We start from the raw sequence: 24,824 nt of genomic DNA, 5'->3' as shown, positions 1-24,824 counted from the left end.
ACCGGGCGGTGACTCAGCTCCGCGGGACCCCAGCTGGAGAGACCCTGGCCCCAGGCGGGGCGCGCGGGCCTCAACCTCCCCAGTCAGCCGCGCTGCTGGGGGCCAGGCCTCAGTGCTTTCCTGTTAGGCCTTGCTGGGTGGAGAGCCACTAGGAAAGGGGTTCTGTTTCCCTCTCTGAAACGAGCTTTTGGTTCTTGAGTCGTCCGCCGGTGGAGCCTCGGTCTTCAGATTTAACATGTTGTAGACAGGGCTTTCCTGTTTGCTGAACTGGTGTAGTGAGAGTGTGCTCTGATGCGCATGTGCTTTCTCTCTGGAGACGACTACAAAAGGAGATCCCTGTGAATGCACAGAGAACGATTTTGGTAGTGGGTGATAGAAGCTCTTAACTACATTAAATGTGTAAGGAATAAATGCAGGTCAAATGCATGCTGGTATGCACGTGGACGTGCTGTGAAACCGCAACCTCAAGTGGAGCTCCTCATTGCAGTTTTCTTAGCTGTGCTGTTAGTGGTTAAGGTGAGAGCTCTAGTGTGGGGTTGCCAAGGATCCAGTCCTAAAAGCAGCCACTTATAACCATGTAAACCCTGGGTAAGTTTCATAACAAAAGCTCAGAATGGATTACTGCCTATTTCATTGAGATGATGCCTGTAAAATGTTGCTATGCCTGGCTTGCAGCAGACAATACAAGTTGGTCCCTGGTATTTTTAGTAAGGATCAGAGTGGACTGCGGGAGTGGTGTGGGAGTTTACTGGTTGACTGCTGCTTAGCTATGCAGCATGGAGGCGATGAAGTTAAAGTGTTAATTATAACAGCCCTGTCGGGTTGGAAGTGTAGATCAGTGGTAGAGTTTCTAGTTAGGCTGCACGAGGCCACCGGGTTCGTTCACCAGTCCTAAAAAACAAACCCAGCTCTTTTGGCATTTCAGGTTTATCCAGAGAGTTTATTTTATTTTGTTTTGGGAGGGATGACATTTACTCACTGAGGGAGCTGCATTCAGATTCACCCAACACTAATCCACACCTAATCCACATATCTTTGGGTAACAGTTATGGACAACAGAAGTGGTTTCATGAAATGAACGGGACTTGTGTGAAGCTGCACTTTATAAACATTTTGAACTTGTCATCTTGAGAATTTTTTGTGTGCTTCACATACTTCTTTTTAACCTTTATGTTTTAAACAGTACTTAATGAGTACGAATTTAAATACCACTTGCATGTATTCTTGCCACTGGTTTGCACTTGAGATAACCAGACATTGTACCCGGCCACAGTGGTTAGACTAAATGAGCACGTGGGAAGTGATGTGTGAAGAGACGCTCTGCTTTCTGTGAAAATAGAAGCATTTAAGAATCTTACATAGTACTAGTGTTGATGTAATTGTTTTAAATCTCCTTTCCAAATCATTGCTTCTCAATTTTGAAATTTGATGAATTGGATTTTTTTCTTTGCTTAACTCATTTAATCAGGTATAAGTTACAGAAATCTCGCTGGTCTGTACAATGGAGATATTATTCTCCATTTGCAGAGTAATTGAGGCTTTGTTCATTTGTAAAGTACTTAAAAAGTGCCTAGCATATGATAATGTTTAGTAAATGGTAGTGTTATCTGCAGATGAATAACTGGAATAGCAGAGCACTGTAATAATAGAAAAAATATTTATTGAGCACTAGTTTTACTGTTGGGGAACCAAGGCTCATTATATAGTCAGAAATCACCTGAGTGAGGACTTCAACCTAGTCTTTGTTTTATGGTTTTCCTCAAGCAATGCACTGGTCATATTGGGATATCCATGAAAATGGAAAGAATGCTGTTGCATGTACTCCAAAAGAGGAGTACATGCTTTTTAGATACATGTTCTTATAATACTGAGCACTGTATGCTTCTAAAATGTGAATTGTGTGACAATTTAAAATAACTGTTAATGTTACAATTATGCTTTGAAGCTATCAAAGTATTTTTATATTTTTGCTTGGTCTTTCCAACATCCCAGGGTATCAGATGTTACTGTTTATAGATGTGGAATTTAGGGAATTTAAATTACTCTTCAGAACCATACTAGTGGTAATGGGAGCTGAAACTTGAATTCTGACTGTATGCATGCTTTCCTCCTTGTGTGTTGTTTTTTTTTGGGGGAGCTCTCATATTCAAAGCCTTGTCATCAGTTTAATTTTATTTATCTATTTTTGTAGCACTGGGGATTGAAGCCAGGGGTACTCAGCCATGGAGTGACATTCCCAACCCTTCCTTATTTTTTTGAGATGGGTTCTTGTTAAATTACCCAGGCTGGCCTTAACCTTGGGATCCCCCTGCCTTAGTCTATCACATGTCTGGGATAACAGGCATGCACTCTTATTTTAATTTTAGAAAATATATCCATATTGTGAACAACCCCCCCACATGGCATTAAACATTCTTTGCTAATTTGATTTTTTTTTGTACTGGGGATTGAACTTGGGACCTTAGGCAAGCAGCGGAACCACTGAGCTAAATCCCTGGCCCACTAATTTGATTTTTAATGGCTTTATATTGTCAAGACCATTTAAAAACTGTATAATAATAATAATAATAATAATTATTATTTTTGAGACAGGGTTTTGCTATGTAGTTTAGGCTGGCCTTGAAGTAGCTGAGGCTGGCCTTGAACTCATGGCAGTCCTTTGCCCCTGCCTCCCAAATGCTCAATTACAGGTGAGCACCACCATGCCTGCCTATGGTGAACACTAGATTTTTCCAGTTATTTCCTGTCTAAAGTAAATTCTTTTTCATTACTTTGTATGATAGATAACTGTATATGTATATTAAATTTCTCAAAAGTTTCAGTTTTTGTCTATATTACACGAAAGTGCTTCTCATCCTTTTTATCATTGAATATTAATGATTCTAAAAATCCTTTGTCAATTTGGTGAAAAATGGTATTCCAGCTTTGACAAATTGAGGTTATTATATCTAAGAATAAAGTGCCCAAATCTTGATTGGTTCATTTTTATTTAAGGAATTTCCATTTTGTGATTCCTTTTTCTAAAGTTTGGGTCATGATATATCTGAAGATAATCTTTCCACATTAAGCTTCTTTTATCTCTATTTGAATTACAGACATTCTGACAATAATTTAAAAATTCCCCATTAAGGATATTTGGAATCTACTTTCTTAAAGTAATTTACTTTAGGGTCATTTTTAGGTGGATCTGCCTGCTTCCCAGTTTCCTCTAAACATGAATGAGTAGAGTAACATCATGTTGTTAGGTGGTCACACTCAAGAATAGTACAGCTTTGTGGGATATTCTAACTCTAGACGTGTTCTCAAGATAGAGGCCTGCCTTTCTCCTTCCTTCCTTCCTTCCTTCCTTCCTTCCTTCCTTCCTTCCTTCCTTCCCTCCTTCCCCTTCCTCCCTCCCTCCCTTCCTTCCTTCCTTCTTGGGATTAAACTCCAGTCCTTGTGTTTGCAAGGAAGGTGGTGGTGGTACCACTGAGCTAAATCCCCAACTGCAAGAAGGCTTTTTTAAAAAAGAAGGTCATCTTAATGTCAATATAAAAATTATGCTAAATTGGTATAGCTGAGGTTTTCCTCAAAGGAAGCTTTTTTTTTTTTTAAACTGGGGATCGAACTCAGGACTTTGTGCTTGTGTGGCAGGTGTGGTGCCACTGAGCTAAATTCCCAGCCCTTCAAAGGAAACTTTAATTATGAAGTATTTGGTTTGAAACTAACCTTTATAGTTGTTAAAATCCCCATCATTTAAAACTGCTTTAGGCATCATAATATTATTCTGTGTTTCAAAACTCACGCTGGGGATGGGGATTTAGCTTAGTGGCACTGCACCTGCCTCACAAGCACAAGGTCCTGAGTTAGATTCCTGATACCAGGGGAAAAAAACAAAACCAAAAACAAACAAACCTCATACTGAACAATGTTTTGGGTTGCAGAAGAGGATTTATTTTTTGTCTGTCTAGTTCTTTTATGTATAGCATGTTAGGCTCCGTATGTTTTCAAGGTTTGTCTGCATTGTGTGTATCTGTTTTGAGTTCCTTTTTATTACAGAGGTATACTTCATTGTATGAGTGTGGAACTTTTTCCCATTTGTGGGCATTTTGTTTTGAGGTAGGCTGCTATGGACCTTTATACTTGAAAGAAAATGATTCTAGGTAGCATCTGCGCAAGGGCTCTCCTCTCCCATACTTGGTCATTATGCTACTTCATTTTAAGGCCTTACCTAGTCTTCCTTGGCTCCTGATAGAGAGGATACTGTTCCTCTCTACTCTAGATTCCTCTCCTGCCACGTTGGAAGCCTTGCATCCTTTGTCTCCTCTTGGGTCTTCACCCTCCTCCATTTGCACTGTCCCTGTACCAAATAAGCATATGGAGAGTTCCTTGGATTAAAAAAAAGCCCGTCTCTTGATCCTATCATTTTTTTCTTCACATAGATTTCTAGTACAGGTTTCTTCAAGTAGATTTCTAGCAGTCTACTTCCTCACCTTTAGTTCACGCCTGTGTGCTGCAGTCTGACACATGCTTCCACTAGTCTTGACATCATTTTCCTTCATGTTGCCCTTTCTTGCTTCATTTGATGATCATCATTCCTTCCTTCTTCACACTATTATCTTGACTTCTGTGAGACCCTTGGCTTTTTTGTGTATGGAAGTGGGGATGGAGCTACATGTATCTCTAGTCTTCTTTATTTTTTATTTTGAGGTGCAGTCTTGCTAAGATCACTAAGTTGCCCAGGCTGGGCTTGATTTAGGCTCTAAGCATGTACTACCAAGCCTGGCTCTGTGAGATCCTTTAACCTTCCTTTTCTTGTTAGGCCCTCTTCTCTTTCTCCTTCCTGTGACCTACTTAATGTTGATGAGTCCCTAAAGCAATGGTGGTGAACCTTTGGCACCCATGTTATTGTATTTTTCTTTTAAGACAAAAGATGTTAATGTATGCGTTTTTTCTAAACTAAACCCTTAGTATTCAGGTTTAATTGCAATGCTGGCACTTTTCGATAAATAAGTGGCTTTTGGGTTGCACTTTGGGCATTGCATCTCTCACAGGTTCTCTGTCACTGCCCTAAGGTACTGACCTCAGATCTCTTCTAACCCCTCTGCAACATATAAGACCCTGTGTTTCTGGATTCTTATACCTGTAGACCAAGCATAGACACCTTCCCTAAGCTCTGGCCATTAGACTTATACTAACAGCCTATTAGATTTCTTTTCTTCCTAGGTTGACAGCTTTTGTGCTAGGATTCCAGGATAGTGCCACCACTAACTAATGGTCTCTAAGCCAGAACGTGGTGCTTCCTCTGTCACCAATTTCTGTCCTCTCTGTCTCTGAAATTCTGAGGTCCCTCTGCTCCCACATTTTACTGTGGTCTCACTCTTCTTACTTGCATTATTTTAGTGGCTTTTAAGGTTTGTTACTGCTTTCCTTGCCTTCAGTTAGTCGTCCATGCTCTTTCCTCCATGTAACATTTTTTCTCTGATTTTTTTTTTTTTTTGGAGGGGATTATTATTGAACTTAGAATCTTGTGAAACTGGATTGATTTTCTGAGATTCCTAGAATTTAGTCAACAATTTATTAGTCTATTATTCTGTTTATTCATACTGTAACTTTAAAAATCATTTGTGGTATAAAATGAAAAGTTAAAAAAGAATGTCTGTGAAAAGCAGATCCATTTTTCTTTGTTTTCTGCTGCTGCTTTCACTTTCAACTTTTTTCCCTCTTCATTTTCAGTGTTTTATTGGTATTCCTTTGGTCACAGTTTTTCCCCTTCATCGCATAACATGTTTTCAAAGCGAATACTTGCATTAATACTAACAGTATATCTACGTTTTTCACATTGTGCCTCTGATATAGAAATTTAATTTTCACTTTCCTCAAAGGTCTGCAAATATAATTGGTATACATGTATATTACTTTGGATGGATATTCAGAATCACTATACATGAGCTAAATTGACCCAAGAAATAGGATTAACTTAAATTCATCCTGAAGAGTCCCAAGATTGCACAGTGTTTTTGTCTTTCAGGCTGCTAAAACAGCAAAATTTCTAGCACAAAATAGTTCACTTCTTGTGAGGTTTTTGTTGTTAGTAGAATTTAATCTATATCAGTATTTTCTTTATTTCCAAAGTTAGTGCTTTAAAAAATGCATTTTATTGATTTACAGGTCTCTCCTTGTGGTCCATTTCTGGGCACCATGGGCTCCACAGTGTGTGCAAATGAACGATGTAATGGCTGAGTTAGCTAAAGAACACCCTCAAGTTTCATTTGTGAAGGTATATTTTTGTTATGTGTTCCATGAATTTCTGATTTAGACTAGATTTTATTAACTGATGTAAAGGAGTGAACTAGAATTGCACAATTTACTTGATGTTGGGATCTGTTATTTTTACATTATTCTTAAAAAATCTTAACTAATTTTGTAATTTCAAATAGTATGGAAAGCATTTATTTTCCTTAACATGTGAAGATAGGAAATCCTGAAATGCGCAAAGTGCAGATATGTTTGAGAGCAAAAGCAGACTACGTAATTCACTATGGGTAATTGTGGATTTGGGACAGGTAAAGTATTAATATGATTCATTGAAAAGCTGGGTATGATGTAGAAAATGGTTCTAGAAGGGATTTGTACAAGCTGCTAGATGTTAGAAGAAAAGGAAGGCATTGCCATCTTCGACTGGGTAAATGCAAACCTATGGGAGAAATTGAAGACCTTTCTAACCTGTTTAGGATGCAAAGGAAAAGGGAAGCCTGAAAATCTTTTCTTTTGATTCTGGGAATTGAACCCAGGGGCATATGCAAGCTAAGCACAGCCCCTTCCTTTTTTACTTGGTTTGCATATCTCTGTATTCCTGGTGTCTCTCTTGAGTGAACAGGCACTAGGAAAGTGATAGATGTGACTGTGGGGTTAGCTCACCTTGTTGTAGCACGTTTATTATTGTCATTCAGGACTTAGTACAGTGATACATCTGTACTCATCATTAGTTGGTTTCAGGAGATGTGTGACAAGTGCACCAAAGGACAAATACCAAACACATTGTTTCGCTGGAAAAGATAGATTCATGAGGAAATTGACACCAACAAATTTTAGCTTGTTTGAGGAATGCCAAACAAATGGCCAGTTCAGGGACAACATTTTCATGTCAAAATGCATTGAGTACCAAATTCAAGGTTCAAATCAGTTGAATACCAAGATTTAAGCATCAGGGCTAAAATATGAGTTCAGAGGGCCAGGGATTTTAACTCAGTGGCACTGCCTCACAAGCACAAGGTCCTGAGATTCTGAGTTCAATTCCCGGTACTGTAAAAGAAAAAAAAAAAAGTAAAATATGAGTTGAGAATAATGAATTATTCAGAAAGGAGAAACATCCAATATTCAGAAGTCTGAATCCTATAATTTAAAACTAACGAAAGATAAAGCTTTGCTTTTTAAAACCAGAATTTGTGAGTTAAGAGTACATGTTGACAAATATTTTTGTCATGGGATTATATACGTACCATAAGTATACTTTTATTTATTTACTTATTTATTTTTTGAGACAGGGTCTCACTATGTAGTTGAGACTGACCTGGAACTCACTATGTAGCTAGCTCAGGCTGGTCTCACAGCGATCCTCCTGCCTCAGCCTCCTCAGTGGTGGGATTACAGGCATGCACCACCACACCTGGCCATAAGCATACTTTTATGTAGGGTTAAAAATTATATGAATTTGTGTGGTTGCTTCTTTTTATGTACTAATTGGAAAGCACAGAATAATTCTGGAAGGCTAATTCATTTGTATTGTAAGTGATACATTTTTAAAAAACAGCTTTCTGTATTGATGTTTATTTTGAATAGTTATACTTTGATAGCTCAAATCCAAACAACATATAAAAAGGAACACATGCAGAGGGCTCATCCCACTCCTTCCTGCCAACACTGTTGTCCTTCCCCATACATAATTACCTACATTAATTATGTATGAATCTTTTCAGTGTTTCTTTATGCAGATAGAGCAGATATTAATAGTTAGCTTTTTAAAATTTAAGGACTTATTGAAGATTCTAATGAAATGTGTAATATAACCTTAGATTGTAACCCTAAAATGTCCAATATAAATAATAAAAGGGGACATTAAAACTGCATGTTTGGTCAGTGATAAAAGGTAATGATTACAAGTGAAATGAATGATTAAACATTTCAATCATAAGATTAATCAAGGTGATGGTAATTGTTGGAAGTCTGCTTTATATGTATAATGTTACTGGTTTAGGTAACACATTGTTCTCAGCTGCATCTGAATGATTTAAAGTGACTATAAAATTACTGCTTGCATTGGTACCAGACTTGGCAGTGAGATTTTAAGTTGTTCAAGTGCTTAAGTGTCTTAGTGAGCCAAGGACTGGAAACCCTCAGTGTTGTTGGGGATACTTGAGCCTGACTGTATCTTGATGGGGATGGCATAGGTGCTAGATTGGTTATTCTTCCAGGAGTCATCACTTCCTAGAAATTCATTCTGTGGTATTTCATTAGATATCATTAAAGGAAAATGATAGTTTGCATGAAATTTGTAAGACAGGCATTCAAAAGGCATTTTGCAAACTAGAGAGCAAATGAGTAAAATATTTGAGAAATCATTGGCTTTTTCCAGTAAGAAACCATGTGGTTCATTTGATGCCCTCCTCCTCCCCTGTAACAGGAATCGAACTCAGGGCCTTGAGCTTGCCAGGCAGGTGTGGTGCTACTGAGCTATATTCCCAGCCCTGCAGTTCCTTTGAAAATAGTTTTCTTTTATATGAGGTCATGTAGACATTTCTAGAGTATAAGACTAATGTCCTACTTTCCCTACCTGTGTTTTTGTGTTTTGTTTTTAAGACTAAGTCTTGCTGTGTTGCCCATGCAGGTCTTTAATTCTGGGACTTATATGAGCCTCTATCCTCTCAAATAGCTGAGACTACAGATATATGCTACCATGCCCATCTCCCTTATTTATATCTTTTAGTTTGATTCTTTTTTATTTTTAAATGATGTGATAGTTTGTCATTATTGACATGTGAAGTGAAGGGTTTAAATTTTGTGACTTGAAGTTCACAAAGTCATTCAAATAAGTGATTTTTTGTTTTGCTACCAGGGATCAAACTCAGGTACTTGTGCTTGCAAGGCAGGCGGCAGAACTACTGAACTAAATCCCTGACCCTCAAATAAGTGATCTTAAAGTATCTTAAACAGATTGTAAGGTGTTGTGACTAGCAACAATCTTATATTGTAGGATATAATAAAATACCAGCTTAGAAAAGTTAAATCACACATTTTTGATCAGTACAGTAATTTGTGCTTATTGGAATTGAATACTGAAAGGCAAGACTTTACAACGATCAAATTCAGTGGTTAGGTTCAATGTTGATCTTGTGGGGAAATTTGATTCTGTTCTTGTCCAATATAGTTTGTGACCAGAATTGTGGAAAGAAGTTAGTGAACTGAGATACCACTGTACTTGGTCCAGTCCACAGGCCCTCCTGCCTCCAAGGGACTAGAAGAGATAGATGAATTGTTTTTGTTGCTAAAAGTTGTATAGAAGCCTAGCATGGTGGTGCATACCTGTGATCCTAGCACTTGGGAGGTTGAGGCAGGAGGATTGCAAGTTCTAGCCAGGCTAGGTAATTTAGTAAATTATTGAGACCCTGTTTCAAAAAATATAATCTAATCTAATACAATACAATACAAGGGCTGGGAGCATATCTCAGTGCAGAGTCCTGGGTTCAATCTCCAGTACTGCCAAAAAAAAAGAAACCATATGTTGATTCAGAATAAAATTAAATAGCTAATTAAAATGTCAAGTGCCTTTTCTTTTCAAATAATATAATCTGTTTGCTAGTACTTTACTCAAAATTGAAATACACATTGTCATTTAATTATTCGCTAGAATCTTTCAGAATATGGTGTCAGGTAGAGGAGATGGGAAGAAGGAAAACCATCAGTGTATGGGTTTGTCCATGTTGGAAAAGTAGTGTACCACTGCTTGTATCTGAGGAACAAATCAGATCCGTTCTGTTTTAGTTTGTCCTTTTTATGCCAGACTCATTTATGTACTTCAATACCAAAATTCTCAGACTTATCAGCCAGCTGGTTGGTGAGATTTTATATTGTTGTGTGTCAAGTGTTAATTTTGTTTGTATAGTGGCCACTATAGTGTCTTGTGTCTATTGTAATTTGTAATAAAAGCTTAAGGGTGAAGATTTATGTACTTAAATTTATATATTTTTTTGCTTTGTACAAAATGGAACTCTAGTTTATTACCTTGAAATAGGCAACCATGTTAAAAGATACAGTTCATGCTGTTTAATTTTTTAATAGGGTAACTCAACAAGTGTTTATGTCTTGCACACTCAGTATAAGATGGGCATTTGGTTTTATTTTTATTTGTACATTTTGCAGTACTTAATGTTTACATTCCTTGTGGGAAATTGGTATATATGCATAACACATCTTAAAATTCTTTCATTCCTTCCTCCTCTCCCTCCCCGCTCCATCTGTTGATCCCCATTTGAGAAAGCTCTCCCTACTTCCTATTATCTTTTATTTTGCTCTTTCTTTATATTTTGATACCATAAGTTGGACACACCTGCTGTTTAATTTCTAAATGTCTCTACAATCACTCTATGTAAAGTGAGTCTAATGACAGTACCTGTATTATGAAATCTAAATGAGTCAGTACATGAAACACTGGGATCAGTGTGGCCTAGAGTAAATTGCAGCTGTGAACCATTACAATCATGACAGTCTTTGATGACCTTGCTAAATTGAAGTAGTGAGAATCCCCTCCTCTGGATTTACCATATGCCTCCTTCTGTCTCTCACCCCTTTTCACAGACATGCACATGCTGTGTATTAACCATCTAGAATTTAAGATTCTTGAGTGAGAAGCAGGTAGTTTCTACCAGAAGCATTTTGTATGTATTCCATTCTGAAAGTGTTCATATTTGATTAGTTCTAAGGACATGTATAAATCCAATCCTTAAAATATACTTTCTTTTTGATTGTAGTAGTAGAAAAAGGACAGGTTTCATAGTCAAACAAGCTTAGTTTCTTTCTCAGCTCTGGGACATCATAACTCTGTGTCTTTGACCTCTTAGCAGTGTTAATCAGGGTTCTGGAGAGAAATAGCCAGTGAGATAAATAGGAAAGGGTATACCTGTGTAGAGGGGATTTACTATGGAAATCAGCTCATCTGATGATTATTGATGGTGAGAAGTTCTGCCATCTGCTCTCTGTAAGCTGGAGTAGCAGAGAAACTAGTGGAATCTTACAGTCTAACTCTGGAAACTTGGGGACCAAGGAGCTGATGACATAACTCTTGATCTGAGGCCAAACCCTGAACATCCAGAGGGTCCTCTGGCGCAGGTACTAGAGTCTCAGGGATAGAAAATCTGGAATTCAGACCTCCAAGGGCCAAAGAAAATGGGTGTCACAGCTTCAGAGGAAAATGTGAATTTGCCTTTCCTTTGCTTTTTTGTTCTATGGGGGCCTATTGGATAGTGCTTATCCACATTGGTGAGAGTGGATTTTCCTTACCCAGTCCACTGATTCAAATGCTAATTTCTTCTGGAAGTATCTATCCTTGCAAACATGCCCAGAAGTAATAATGCTTTACCACCTATTTAGGTAACACTTAACCAGTCAAGTTGATGCTTAAATTTCACCTACCTTTTTACCTTCCTGCCTGTGAAGTTGAAATGATACTATGCTATATACCTTTCAAAGTTCTGAGTAGGTGAGATGGATTTACAAAAGGGCCCACCTTGGTTTAGAGTAGGCTTTTCCCAGCTGTAGTTGATCATCTTTGTGAATGTTGACCATTTAAAAATACTTATTTTTTATTCTTATTGCTAAAACTATTACTATTTTTTAGGTCCACTGTTTCTGAAGAATTTTAGTGCTGCAAAAGTGTTGCATTTTTTGTTTTGTTTAGAGTGATGGTGCTGAGAATTGAACCCAGGGTCTCATGCATGCTAAGCAAGTACACTACCACTGAGCTACGTCTCCAGCCCTGTGTAGGCCTAAGACTTCACACACACTTGATGTTCTGGATTCTGGAGCCCTTTAGGCCTTTAATGTTAATCCTGTCTTATGTAGAGAATTTGTCTGTTACCATTGCCTTTGTTTTATCAAGATCTCTTCTGTGACCTGATTTGAGGGGAGGCCATTTTGATTTCTGACTTCATCAGAAATTGCAAATTATTTGTTTCCAAAAAGAATTGTCTGTAAGGGACCCTTTTGGAAACCATGAGGAATATGAGAAGAGATGAGATTTTAAAAGCATATAGGAATTTCTTTGTATGCATGAGGATGCTAGCTGTTCTGTTTTGATTTAAGACCACTGTTGTCGTGTTTCTGCCTTTTTGCTGGATTTTGGATTTGTATTACTTTTCTGTTAGACTCCAGTAGTGCTAAAGGAAGGGATTTTTACTGAACCTAGAACAAAACCCAGCATATAGAAGGTGCTCAGTAGATGCTAGTTGAAAAGAAAGAAAAGAATGAGCTGGAGGGTGACATTGTGGGCTTATTCTTTTCATAAGCTTTAATGGTTACCTTTGGTCTTGTGTATGGAATTGTGTACTTGAAAGAAAATAGTACAAATATTTCTAAAACTTTAGAAGTCTCTTCTAAATAGTTCAAAATGCTATTTTTTTGCTCCCTTTTCAGATTATTGAACAGTTGATGTTAATTTATACTTCATAGAATTTTCAGATACATTTTTAAAAAGTGGAAATAATTAAAAGCATTATTGCAAATATAGTTCTCTAAAGAAAAAAGCAAGATGGTAAAACAGCGCCTAAAAATACATAAGGTGGAAGATACAAACCAAAGACAAATGACTGCCACCCGTTGTATTGTCAAGCTTAATTCTGATAGATATAACCTGACTGGGTAATGCTGTAGGTAGAAATGATATTTCAAGCCCAGTGGAAATCTTTCACTCTTGGAAAAATTCAGCATATTTATTTTAAGCACTTTTAACAATATAATTTATCAATAAGTTTTATTTCCTATAGGTATAATGTGAATATAGATTTTTATTGGTTTCAAAAAGTTTTTATTAAATTGATGGTCCTATGAGAGAAAAATATAATAAATCTTGGTTTTTTTCAAAGCACATTGCTTATAAAGCTACATAAATAGCTTATAGTAATTGTGTTCTAATTATTTAGAAATTGTGTTTCTAATTATGTTTTAAATCCGTGTGTCAGTTGGCATCTCATAACCTATTGAGGATCTCAAGGAGAGTATCAGACAGAACAGTCCTTTTAAAATGAATTTACATGTTTGAATAGACCTGAATGCAGATAATCTAGCAAGATATCTGCTTAGTGTACAGCAGTCTTGCAGGAGTTAAAAGTAAAATTTATCAGACATCAATAGTTTATTGAAGAAATACTCCTTTTTGCTTCATAATTTGCAGAAGGCTGCAACTGTCAGTCATGATGTACTGCCTCTTGAAATTAGTCAATAGAGCAAACAGCAAGAATTGCTGTGGGCAGAAAATAAGCACTGTAATCATGACATAACTGGGGTCAGTGATTTATGGATTTCAATATAGTAGTAGCTGCATATGATTGAAAATTTACTAGGTCACTAGTGCACCAAAAATTTTATTCACAGCCTCCAGGCATCTTTTGAAATGTGCAACAAAATAAAAACCTCTGAACCTGTTTTGACACTGCAGACTCCATGGATGACATGCCAGCCCAGTGAGTCTCATTTAAATGTAAATGTGTCATAAACTTTTGTGCTGTGCTCTTTAAAGATATTAGCTACTTGAAGAGATAATGCATGTGAAACTGATTTACATATTGAAATAGTTAAAATGAACTTTATAATAATCAAGCTTCAATTCTTCTATTTTAAAGTTGGAAGCTGAAGCAGTTCCTGAAATATCTGAAAAATATGAAATTAGTTCTGTTCCCACCTTTCTGTTTTTCAAGGTAAGAATAAAGGTGGTACAAGTGTCCAACCACCTCTAGAAAGCCTGTTTTGTTTACTTTATCCTCTTTCCTAATCCCTGAGCATTTGGCCTTGTACAGGTGTTGTGTACCCGCCCCCCCAGTTTTTGTGGTTTTGGAGATTGAACCTAGGGCCTTTGCACTGAGCTGTATCCCAGCTATTTGTTTTTTAAATTTTGAGAGCAGGTCTTGCTAAATTGTGCAAGCTGGTTTTGAATTTGGCAATCCTGTTTCAGCCTCTTGGACTGTTAGGATTATAGGCGTGTGTCACCACATCTGGCCTTTTTTTCTGACAGTCTTGTTTTCTGCACTGATGCTGGTGAGGAGGACCATGTCCATTGTTTGCCATGAATATTGGAGGACCAAGAGCTAGATTTGGAACTTCTTGACAAAATCAAGACCCATGACTGCAGACCCCTGTGTTCCTTCCCTAAGTTAGATCAAGTTTTTTAAGGCATGTGCCTGGACATTATGAAACATCTGGCTGGTTCTGGTTTGATTAATGACTCATTTAGCAAACCAGTGCAAATCTATGCTTCACGGCATCCATAGGTGTTACCATAGTTCTCCAAATTCCTCATTTACATTTCATAATAGATTCATTCCCACTAGTGTGGGGGAAATCCTTTTTATTTTAGGTTAGACTCTCTTCTGGGTTGACTATGAGAGTATTGCAATGTTTTGCTAATACGTTCTTAAGAGAAGAAAAAAGGAAAACATATATTTCTAAAATGAGATGCAATGCAGATAGTTGGTAATCAGTATTTTTTTACTTCTTTCAGGAACAGTATTGACTGCTTTAAAAATTGACTACACCTATGTACTATTTTAATTTTAGAGTCCATAATAGAGAGATTATGAAGGAATATCACATGTATTCTAAATAACATTTTGAACTTTAGAATTCTCAGAAAATCGACCGATTAGATGGTGCACATGCCCCAGAGTTGACCAAAAAAGTTCAGCGACATGCTTCTAGTGGCTCCTTCCCACCCAGTGCTAATGAGCATCTTAAAGAAGATCTTAACCTTCGCCTGAAGAAGTTAATACATGCTGCCCCCTGCATGTTGTTCATGAAAGGAACTCCTCAAGAACCACGCTGTGGTAAGAAGCTACTCTTGAGATAATGTAAACCAAATTGGGTAATCTACCAGTACAGGGTGCAGTTGAGATGGGCTTGCCCTTTTCAACCTGTCTTGTGCTTCTAATTGAGGATCTTTGTTTTATATACAACTTTTCACATTCAAAGATAGGAAGGCTATTTGCCCAAAGTCATCTGGTAGCAGATTTGGGGTTGGGTTTCACCTATCATGTTGCTGTCTCTCTCAGTGGGCTTCTCGCCTATGCAGTTTTGCTCTTAATATTTTTCTTTCTTGGCAGCCTCCTTTGCTTCTTTTTGTTCATATTCAGTAATTTTTAAATTTGTAGAATTTTCATAGTGCTCCTGTCCCTAACCCATGTATTTTTGCCTTCCTTGTTAGCATTGTCTAATGACTGCATGATACATTCATTGCTGTCATTTCTAATTTATAGCTTCTAGTAATGTAGAGGTTCCTGATTCTTGGGTTATAGTTATCCTTATTTTCTTTATACTTGGATGTTTGTAATTTTGTCTTTAAGTAAGTTTTAGAGTTATTTGACCCCTTTGGTATTGGGTTTATGTTGTTTTCTTTTTACTGTACCTAGTGCAATATTATCATGCTGCATAATTGAGCATTTATGCTTTTTGATGATACTATTGAGACAGAGTATTTGTTTGAACTACACAGGAGGGAGTTTATTAAGATAGGTGGCAATAAAATTGAGTATACCATCGATATGATTACTACATGTCCAGTGTGGCTTTATAAAAATAGCCAAGCTTCCAATATAAATTTAATTCTAAATTCTTCCCTGTGTGGTTATGAAATTGCATATTAAATTATGAAAAAGTCTACTAGTAATAAAGTTTCATGATAAAATCTATCTTAAAAGATGAAGAAATGATTCCTTTATTTCTTAATTCTGCCTGAAAAATTTCCTGGCCAGTATCTTCTGTGTCAGATAATACCTGCTACTTAGGATTTGCAAAGCTGACTCAGTATATACTAGACTTAACTAATGTAGCAAACAGGCAATCCAGGTAGCTCTGTGTGTGTGTGTGTGTGTGTGTGTGTGTGTGTGTGTGTGCGTGCGTGTGTGTGTGTGTGTGTGATTTTGAATTTAATGAGGGTTATAAGCATTTCAAATTCATCCTCTGTTAGGCATGAAAATTGTTTCTGGTGCTTTATGGAGTAGCCTAATTCTGTCATTATAGTCTGTAGTAGTACAGTAGAACTGGCTTGTAAAATGTGGATGAACCTGTGTGAAAGGTTATATATAGCTAACCCTTAGTAAATGCAGTACAACATTTTCCTTTTTGGGAACTAAGAACCCTGTTGTCTTTATCTTTTCTAAATGATAACCTAGTAAAATTAGTAAAATTGGCAAGTAACAAAATCGAGTCTTGAGGATGGGATCCTTGGAGAGCAAAGGAGGAACGTGCTGGAAAGGATGGTAGATGAGATGTTAGATGAATGAGCTTCAGCCTGAGCCCATGGCCAGTCCCAGTGGGTACAATTCAGGTGCCTCCTTATACCTTTAGTTCCTCCTGGGGCTCTTGGGTGGAGGTAGATTTGGAGGACCTTTTCAGTGCAAATGTATAATTATTTAAGCAAATTTGAGGTAAACTTAGAAATAGTCATTTTTGTTACTTTATTAAACTGAATTTATGATGTATTTCTGGCCATTATATTAACTGAGTGACATTTAGGACATGTAGAAGACTATCCAAATAATGAAGACTAGAAAAGCTTTAAGACATTTCAGGGCAATCTGAAGAACATGGTGTTAGACATTTAGATAAAAATATTTAGGGAATAAAGATTTTTAAATAGGTATGATCTAATAGTACAATTTCTTCTGTTCACGAACTCATTTTATTCTTTATAACTTTTCTAACTATATTCCTAATATGCTTTTATTTTACTTGGTATTTTGTTTTCTGATAAACATGACTTCCTACTTAGACTATAGAATAAAGAACAGACAGATCATTTTAGGGTATTGATAATGTTAATAAAATATCTACTTAGGATCAGTTGGAAAGTATTTCCATTGAGACCTATGCCCTGCCACTCCTCTGGTTCTGCTCTGATTCTATTTTCCTTTCTTTCATTGTGCACTGTTGTACAGATTGTCTTGATATTTAAGCTTCTTTCTTGTGCGAACATAAGTGATTTTCACCCTTTGCCATTCCCTTCTAAGCCTGCTCTATTGGCACTTCAGAGAAGAGGTATAAGAATCCCCTTTGTAAAAACAAAGATCATGTTATCTTGTGAACTCAAGTGGCTCCTCTCCTCATTTTGCACAGAATTGCCTTTGAAAGCACTGCCACCAGTAACACCACTTTGCTCTCACACTATGGACTGTGGCTGTGCTTGATGTTTGAATTGCCAGCCCATCTTGCTTTTTGTTAATCAGAGAAACGTGTATAAATGACATTTAAATTTCATATTGAGGAGAAAGCTGTGTCCAGATTCTGCCTTGCAGCCTGCACAGACCACAGCTCCACTTTCTTATCCTCTACTTTGAAACACTTTAACTACAGAATCCTGTGGTGTATCATGAGCCTGACATGTTGACAAGACCTTAGTAGTTAAAGAGTTCGATTGTCTCTATTCTGTTTTGCTTGTGAGAGTAGGAAAAGAGAGGATGCTTATGTTCAAGGAAGTTTCTAGAGCACTGAGATGTCTGGCTTTCTAAACTGAATGTTAAGTCCTCTAGCATGTCAGTGAAGTTATTGTTTTCGTTTTTGTTTTTTTCCCTTTTTTCCCCAGTACTTGGAATGGAACTCAGGACCTGTGCTTGCCAGGCAGGTCTGCCACTGAGCTAAATCCCCAGCCAGTTATTGAAATTCTTGTAACTGTTACAGGTAGAGCTTGTAGCAAGCTGAAGCTCTTTGACCATGGACATTGCTGTTGTGTCATCTTCCTGGGGTTCAGAATTAAAAACATATCAAGTATAGTATGCATTGTTATTAAATGTGGCAGTTAGGCATATTGCTCATGTCATAAGTAGAAATGATTATGGTAGAAATGGTGATGTTTATGGCAGTTAAACAGTTTTTCTACTTCTAAATAGTTTTATAGCATGCATGTATTTTTCTTCAAAAGTGTATTTGTTATTAGAATAAAGCTTTTTTACTACTTTATCCTTAAGCACAACATTTTCAGTCTGCCACTTTAACCCTTAAAAATGAAACACTACCAATCAATCTTTCTAGTCTGCATGTAATTGCCTAAAGCTAAAATAAAGCTTTTTCTCAGCGAGTTACAGTAGAAATGAGTTAATATATTGGCAGCAGAATAACCATCAGCAATCAGCTGTTAGCTGTTTACTAATGAACTCCCAGATGAATGAAAAAATTTTAGAATCAGTGTTTTACTTCAGGCTGTACATGAACTTAACATTTCAGTTGTAGGAAAAGCAACTTATATGCTATACAAATAAATGCTAGTGCTTCAGCTCAACAAATTGCAGATCTAGGAAATGTTTGGAGTTCAGTTGTAGATCCATGTTTTATAGTAAATGTGCTTTTGGGTGACATTAAATAAGGCTTATTCTTGCAGTTAGTCCTGTGCTGAATTTTATGATTTGATTTTATTTAAAAGTAATTGCTGATACTGTTAAGTCTTATAAGTTTCAAATATGAAGAATAGGTTATTTTCTAGTAAATTATGATTGAAAAGAATGGTGAGGTATGAGAGTAGAATGGTTCAAACTTGGAAATAAATTGGTAAGAATTATCTTTTAGAAAGATATCCCCTTTTCAGACTTTAGACTTACAAGACACAGATATTCACACTCTTATTCTTCAGTACTAATGTCATAATAAGATGATGTCAAAAAAAATACTGAACAAAAATGTGCACAATGATATAATAAAATCACAGAACATAAAATTGTCACTATAGTATAGTAAAAAAATCACATTATATACTTTAGGGAATGTAAATACTTTTAGAAAAGAAACTGTCAAGTGATGAGATGACAAAGAATACTGTCAATCTATTGACAGTTCATATATAACAACAGAGAAGATAGCTTTAAAATTGAATGTCCTATACCCATTTTAGACTGAAACAAAGCACATCTCTTCTTGATGTCCCATTTATCCTACTTATAGATGGTAAGGACTTAGAACTGCTGAAGTGAATACCCAGAGCAGTAAAATGGTAGTAGAAATACACAATTGAATTTTCAGTGTTGTAGAGTAATGGTTAAAAAATAATTGTTGTAGTTTTCGGTCAATTCAGAGTTCACTCCGAGATTCACAGCATAGGAGAGCTAGGAGAGGCTATGCAGGGTGTCTAGGTCAGTGGGAAGTAGCTGTCCAGGGCTTCATTTTGTGTCCCTATGGGGCTAGGTCTTCAGGGCTCTGCTATTTGGTCACTATACCCTCCCCCCACGCAAGGTTTTTTTTTTTTTTTTTTGGTACCAGGAATTGAACTTGGGTCCTTGTGCTTGCAAGGCAGGCCACTGAACCACTGAGCTAAATCCCTGGCCCTGCAAGTTTCTAATATTAAAGAACAATTTGATAAATACACAAACAATATCTCAATACTTATGTTTCAAGGTCATACGGAGTTTTTAGAATTTATTTTGTCTTCATATACTATTCAGCTATGTTAATTACATAACTGGCAAAATAGGCATCTGTGTCCACTAGATGATTTGTTCTGTGAATTAATTTATAATTGTGTGTATGAAAGCGATGTTAAATTCTTCATTTTCTTTTTTCCTCTGTGTAGGTTTCAGCAAGCAGATGGTGGAAATTCTTCACAAACATAATATTCAGTTTAGCAGTTTTGATATCTTCTCAGATGAAGAAGTTCGGCAGGGCTTAAAAACCTATTCCAATTGGCCCACCTATCCTCAGCTTTATGTTTCTGGGGAGCTTATAGGAGGACTTGATATAATTAAGGTTAGAAGTCTATGTCTTGTAAAGAAATTCCATTTAGAGCAAACCTTTTAAAATGTAATAAATCTAAAATATATGTTTCTTATGGATTTACACATGTAATAATATAAACTTGGAAAGACAGTGGTTCTAATAGTTTGATCAGTATTCTACATTATGATATGGAAGAGATCTTTGTTAATAAATATTTTTTAAATTGATGTATGTGCTTATTTCAGGAGCTAGAAGCATCTCAAGAATTAGATACAATTTGCCCCAAAGCTCCCAAATTAGAAGAAAGGTAAGTTCTAAAAGTTTCAAACAGGCTACCATTTAATATTTTTATTTTACTATTTTTTTTTGCAGTACTGGGGATTGAACCTGGATTGATCTACGTCCTCAGCTCTATTTTATTTTGAGATGGGGTCTTGCTCTGTAGTTCAGTTGGCCTTGAACTCCCTGAGATCCTTCTGCCCCAGCTTCCGGAGTGCTGGGGTAATAGGTGTGTGCCACCATGTCCACCTCCCAGCCCTTTTTAAAATTTATTTTTTGAGAGAGGGTCTTGCTAAATTACTAAGTTTCCCATAGGCTTAAACATTTGATCCTCCTGTTTCAATTTCTCGGAGTGCTGGGATTATAGATGGTGTGCTACCTTCCTGACCCATTTATTTATTATTTTAAAAATATTTTTCAATCCTTAGATTTTGCATTGTTATTTCTATATGGAAATTAAGAAATTGATGTTTGCCGGCTGGGACTCTAATTTTGTTGTTTAAAGATCATGTAAACTTGAGAATCTTTATTTTAGGCTGGAGAAATTTTTTTTCTCTTTCTTTCCCCCTACCCCTGCCCTCCCTTCACCCACTCCACCCTTCGCTATTCACAAAGACTTTGATTCCATTTTTTCCTTTTCTCATATTTTTTCTTTTCCTTTCTTTCCTTTCTCCTACCCTTCCCACTTCCCCTACTCCTTTAGCCCTTTTCTTTATTTCACATTATCATTTATACATTTTGATCCTTATTTACACTTTCAGTTTCTCACACCAGAGAAACTGTTCAGTATTTACACGTGTGTCCTGTTTCACTTAAGAGTATGTCCTCATTGTGCATCCATTTAACTATAAATGTCTCTAGTTTCTCGTTCTTTATTGCTTGGGCTGGAGAAATTTTAACACCAATTTAACAGTTGTGTAGAGGATGTTCTTGCTTTTATGGAAATATGTTTCAGTGGATTGACCACGTTTTGCTTTCCCCTCTGCATTTGAGTCCCGTTGTTTTAGTTCTTGCTCATTGGCACAAGCACAGAACGTGTGTTTTCTTGTGTATGGCCTCCATCCTACATTAGAACCTTGAGTGTGAAAAGCTGATAATTATGTATGTGTTATACTTTCCAGCTGCTCTGAGTACTTGTCCTTGTCTTTCTAAACAAGGATAACTTAGAATTCAAGCAGATTTTGGAATTGTGAGATTATCTTATAGAAATTTTGGGCTGTGGTGTATAGGAAGACTTTAGGAGCTTTTATTGAAATACCCATGAATTTATAGGTTTAAAAGGGAAATTTAGGGCCAGGGATTTAGCTCAGTGATTCTGCTGTCTGCCTCACAAGCACAAGGACCTGAGTTCGATCCCTGGTACCAAAAAAAAAAAAAAAGAAAATTTATTTAAAAATTCATCAGAACATCAGTTATTCTTAATTAAGATCTAGATTTGTAAAATAAACCTCTTTAATTTTCTTGCTATTTAACATTTTGAGGATTTCTGAAAGTGTTTAATAATGAATACCTTGTCTATCCTTAATTTAATAAAGTAATCCTAGTAGGTCAAACTGACCTTTAGTGACACATTTTCTCACATGATTTGTACCCATCCTTTTGAATGAGAAAAGAATGTTCTTTTTGTTGTTTTAATTTGTTCTTTCCTGTAGCCTGGTGATGCCCTTGGCTCAAAGAAGCTACATAGCCTCTAAAGCCAGCTGTGCTTTTTTGTAGCATAGAACTGGCTAGAATTACGTAGAGAGGAAAGCACAGTATATTTTGAGTACTCATGTAAAGGGCTTCTATGAGCAGTTTGTGGATGTGTGATACATATTTTGACAGGACTGTGGCCTGTGGTTTTCTCGATCTGGGTGATTGGGTCACTGGGTAAGTGGTCAGGGCCAGCATGAGGTTTCTGTGACTCCTGCCTTTTTCCTGAGAACAGGCTAACCATCCTGTATTGGGAGGGTAGGTGATGTAGCCTTGCATGTATGAGCTCTCATTTCATTTGTGGCCACTTTATAAGGAGATTGAGGCGTGAATTGTCATGGCACTGGTGGAATGAAAACATGGTGGTGTGGCCCATTGTACCCACACTGATGTGTCCTGACATTTGTGACTAAACTGAAGGTTAAATATAGGTAATTAAAATTTCTGATAGGATTTAGATTGTGATGTTTGAAAATGGTATGAAATACTGAGTCTAAAGTTAAAATGAGAACATTTGATTTTAATAACTAGCGTTACTTGAAGTTCTAAGATTTAATGCTTTAACTGTCCAAGTCTGTCCTTGTGAGCATTAGGAGTATAGAGCAGTGCATAGTGTCATTATTGGATATCAAACTCACGGATCTAGTTCTAGAAATTCTGGATGGGCTCGATATATAGGTCCCCTATTGGACAATTCCTTACTGAATTGGTTATTATTATTTTTTTAGTGCTGTGAGTTGATGGGCTTAAATTGCAACTTGAAGGAACATTCGTTGCCTTAAAAGCTATATTGTGTTTTACAGTGGCTTAGGGAGAGAATGAAATAAAGGAAAATGTCAATGCATTTGCTTGTTTAATACCACTCAAAGCTGTGAACTATCATCCTGCTATCCCTCAAATATGCGTGTTACTCATGAAGTGGAGCACAAGTGGTGTTTAATAATTGAGCTGAGCCATTTTATATCAATTTTCTCTCTTCAGGCTCAAAGTGCTGACAAATAAAGCTTCTGTGATGCTCTTTATGAAAGGAAACAAACAGGTAAAGAACTCAAAAATGGTTTTATTTGTAATTTCTTTTGATGTTAACATCTGCAACAAGGGGACAGTTAAATCTTTTTTTCCTAGCTTTAGCTAATGAAGCTGTAGTGGTATCAGGAAGTTATCCAGGCCTTAATTGGTGCTTATGGAGATCAAACAAAGTAATCTGCATTTTGCTTGACTTCATCATCAACATCTCAGCAGGGTGCATTTCTTTCTGCTGCCAAACTTTGTCAGCTAACATGGTCAACACTATTAACACTTTGCTGGTTCTACAGTATTAGTTGCTATTTCATTACCCTTTGTTTTAGTGTGTGGACTACTGCAGTATACTTCATAAGCAAGGGGAAAACAGGTAGTGCATGGGTTCTTGCTTCTAAATCATTGGGTACCCTGGACATGACATAGGTACTCCCCATGTGTTTGATGAATGAGTAAAACTATCCACAATTCTCATCTGTGATGGGATGATTCTTGTAGCTTTTTTGATGAAAGTAATACTGATTTTCCATCAGTTTGAATATCAAATTAGATAGATCACTCCCACTGATAGATTGAACTGAACTCTTTCTGAATAAAATTGAAATGAAAATTTCCAAAAACTAGTGGTAATCATTTATAATGTATTTTGCTTAATTTTCTGCTAATTGTTCAATGGACAGAGCTGGATAGGGTTTGGCCTATTTTGCCATAAGAAAATAATGGTTTGAAAGGTGAGGCTGATGGAATGAGGAAACCTCCTCAGCATTAGACAAGATGCATTGGGCATGTGACTTAACCATAAAGAGCTTTATTTTGCTCTCTTTTTAAATGGATTTAATAGTACTTCATAGGGCTGTTGGAAGAATCAGGTTGCTGTAATGTGTGTGGAAGTTAATATGACTAATCTAATGAACTCATTAACAACTAATTAATGTAACTAGTATATTTTTTTTGTTTTTGTTTTTGTTTTTGGTACTGGGGATTGAACTCTGGTCCTTGTGCTTGCAAGGCAGGCCACCTAACCACTGAGCTAAATCCCCAGTCCTAATGTAACTAGTATAATGAAAGTAATAAGATATATAATGTTACTTTCAGCAAGTTGAAGACACTGTTAGGTTACAGGTTCTTTGATTTATTGTACAGTATTTAAAAAAAAACAATGGAAAAGAAGCTTGAGTGTGACGGTGCACAGCTATAATCCCAACATTCTGGGAAGCTGAGGCAGTTCTAGCCCAGCATGGACAATTTAGTGATCAGCAAGACCCTATCTTAAACTCAAAAATAAAGAAAGAAAAATGGGCTGCGATGTAGCTCAGTTGCAGAGGCCCCAGGTCCAATCTTCAGTATCCAAAAGAAAAAAAGTTTCTTTATCATCACTACAAATTATATAATTCTAATAAATTATATAAGTATCTATAATTATAATCTATAAATTATATAATTTGCAGTGATGATAGACATTTTTTCCCTGAGTCAGGTACTGGGAATTGAACTGGGATTTTTTTACTGAGCTGTATCCCCAGCCCTTTTTGAGGCAGTGTTTCACTGAGTTGCTTAGGGTGGGCTCCAATTTGTGATGCTCCTGCCTCAGTCTCCCAAGGTGCTGGGATTATAGGCATGTTCCACCACACCCAACCTGTTTTTCTTCATGATTGTTTAAAGCAGATTTTTATTCTCAACATTTTGTTGGTATCAGAACATTTCCACACGATTGTTAGGATATGGGGCTTATGTGGCATGAAAAGAAGCATTCCATCACCTCAAAAAAGTTTGGTTCCCCTATAATATAAAGATAAAATATAAAGGCTGGGGATTTAGCTCAGTGGCATTGCGCCTGCCTCAGAAGTGCAAAGTCCTGAGTTTGATCCCTGGTACCAAAAAAAAAAAAAAAAAAA

At 36.7% G+C, this 24,824-nt stretch overlaps 1 protein-coding gene and 1 pseudogene across 1 annotated transcript in view; one reads left to right on the top strand and one right to left on the bottom strand.

Moving 5' to 3' along the window:
• The window catches only part of LOC104859795, a 7,096-nt pseudogene extending 2,555 nt beyond the window's left edge, over window positions 1-4,541 (bottom strand).
• Window positions 4,542-6,127: 1,586 nt separating this feature from the next.
• The window catches only part of Glrx3 (glutaredoxin 3), a 24,801-nt gene continuing 6,104 nt past the window's right edge, over window positions 6,128-24,824 (top strand). Inside the window, exons 1-6 of the mRNA XM_010620590.2 lie at window positions 6,128-6,259; window positions 13,872-13,946; window positions 14,867-15,068; window positions 19,796-19,968; window positions 20,184-20,245; window positions 22,891-22,948. Of these exons, the coding sequence (XP_010618892.1) occupies window positions 6,203-6,259; window positions 13,872-13,946; window positions 14,867-15,068; window positions 19,796-19,968; window positions 20,184-20,245; window positions 22,891-22,948 (627 nt within the window). The 5' untranslated portion in view covers window positions 6,128-6,202. The remainder of the gene's footprint in view (window positions 6,260-13,871; window positions 13,947-14,866; window positions 15,069-19,795; window positions 19,969-20,183; window positions 20,246-22,890; window positions 22,949-24,824) is intronic.

Source organism: Fukomys damarensis, unplaced genomic scaffold (assembly GCF_012274545.1).
Source record: "Fukomys damarensis isolate Sample0158 unplaced genomic scaffold, DMR_v1.0_HiC HiC_scaffold_8, whole genome shotgun sequence".
In the NCBI taxonomy this organism is placed as follows: domain Eukaryota; kingdom Metazoa; phylum Chordata; class Mammalia; order Rodentia; family Bathyergidae; genus Fukomys; species Fukomys damarensis.
Note: the sequence above shows the minus strand (reverse complement) of the source record. Positions and strands in the feature narration are given on the sequence as shown.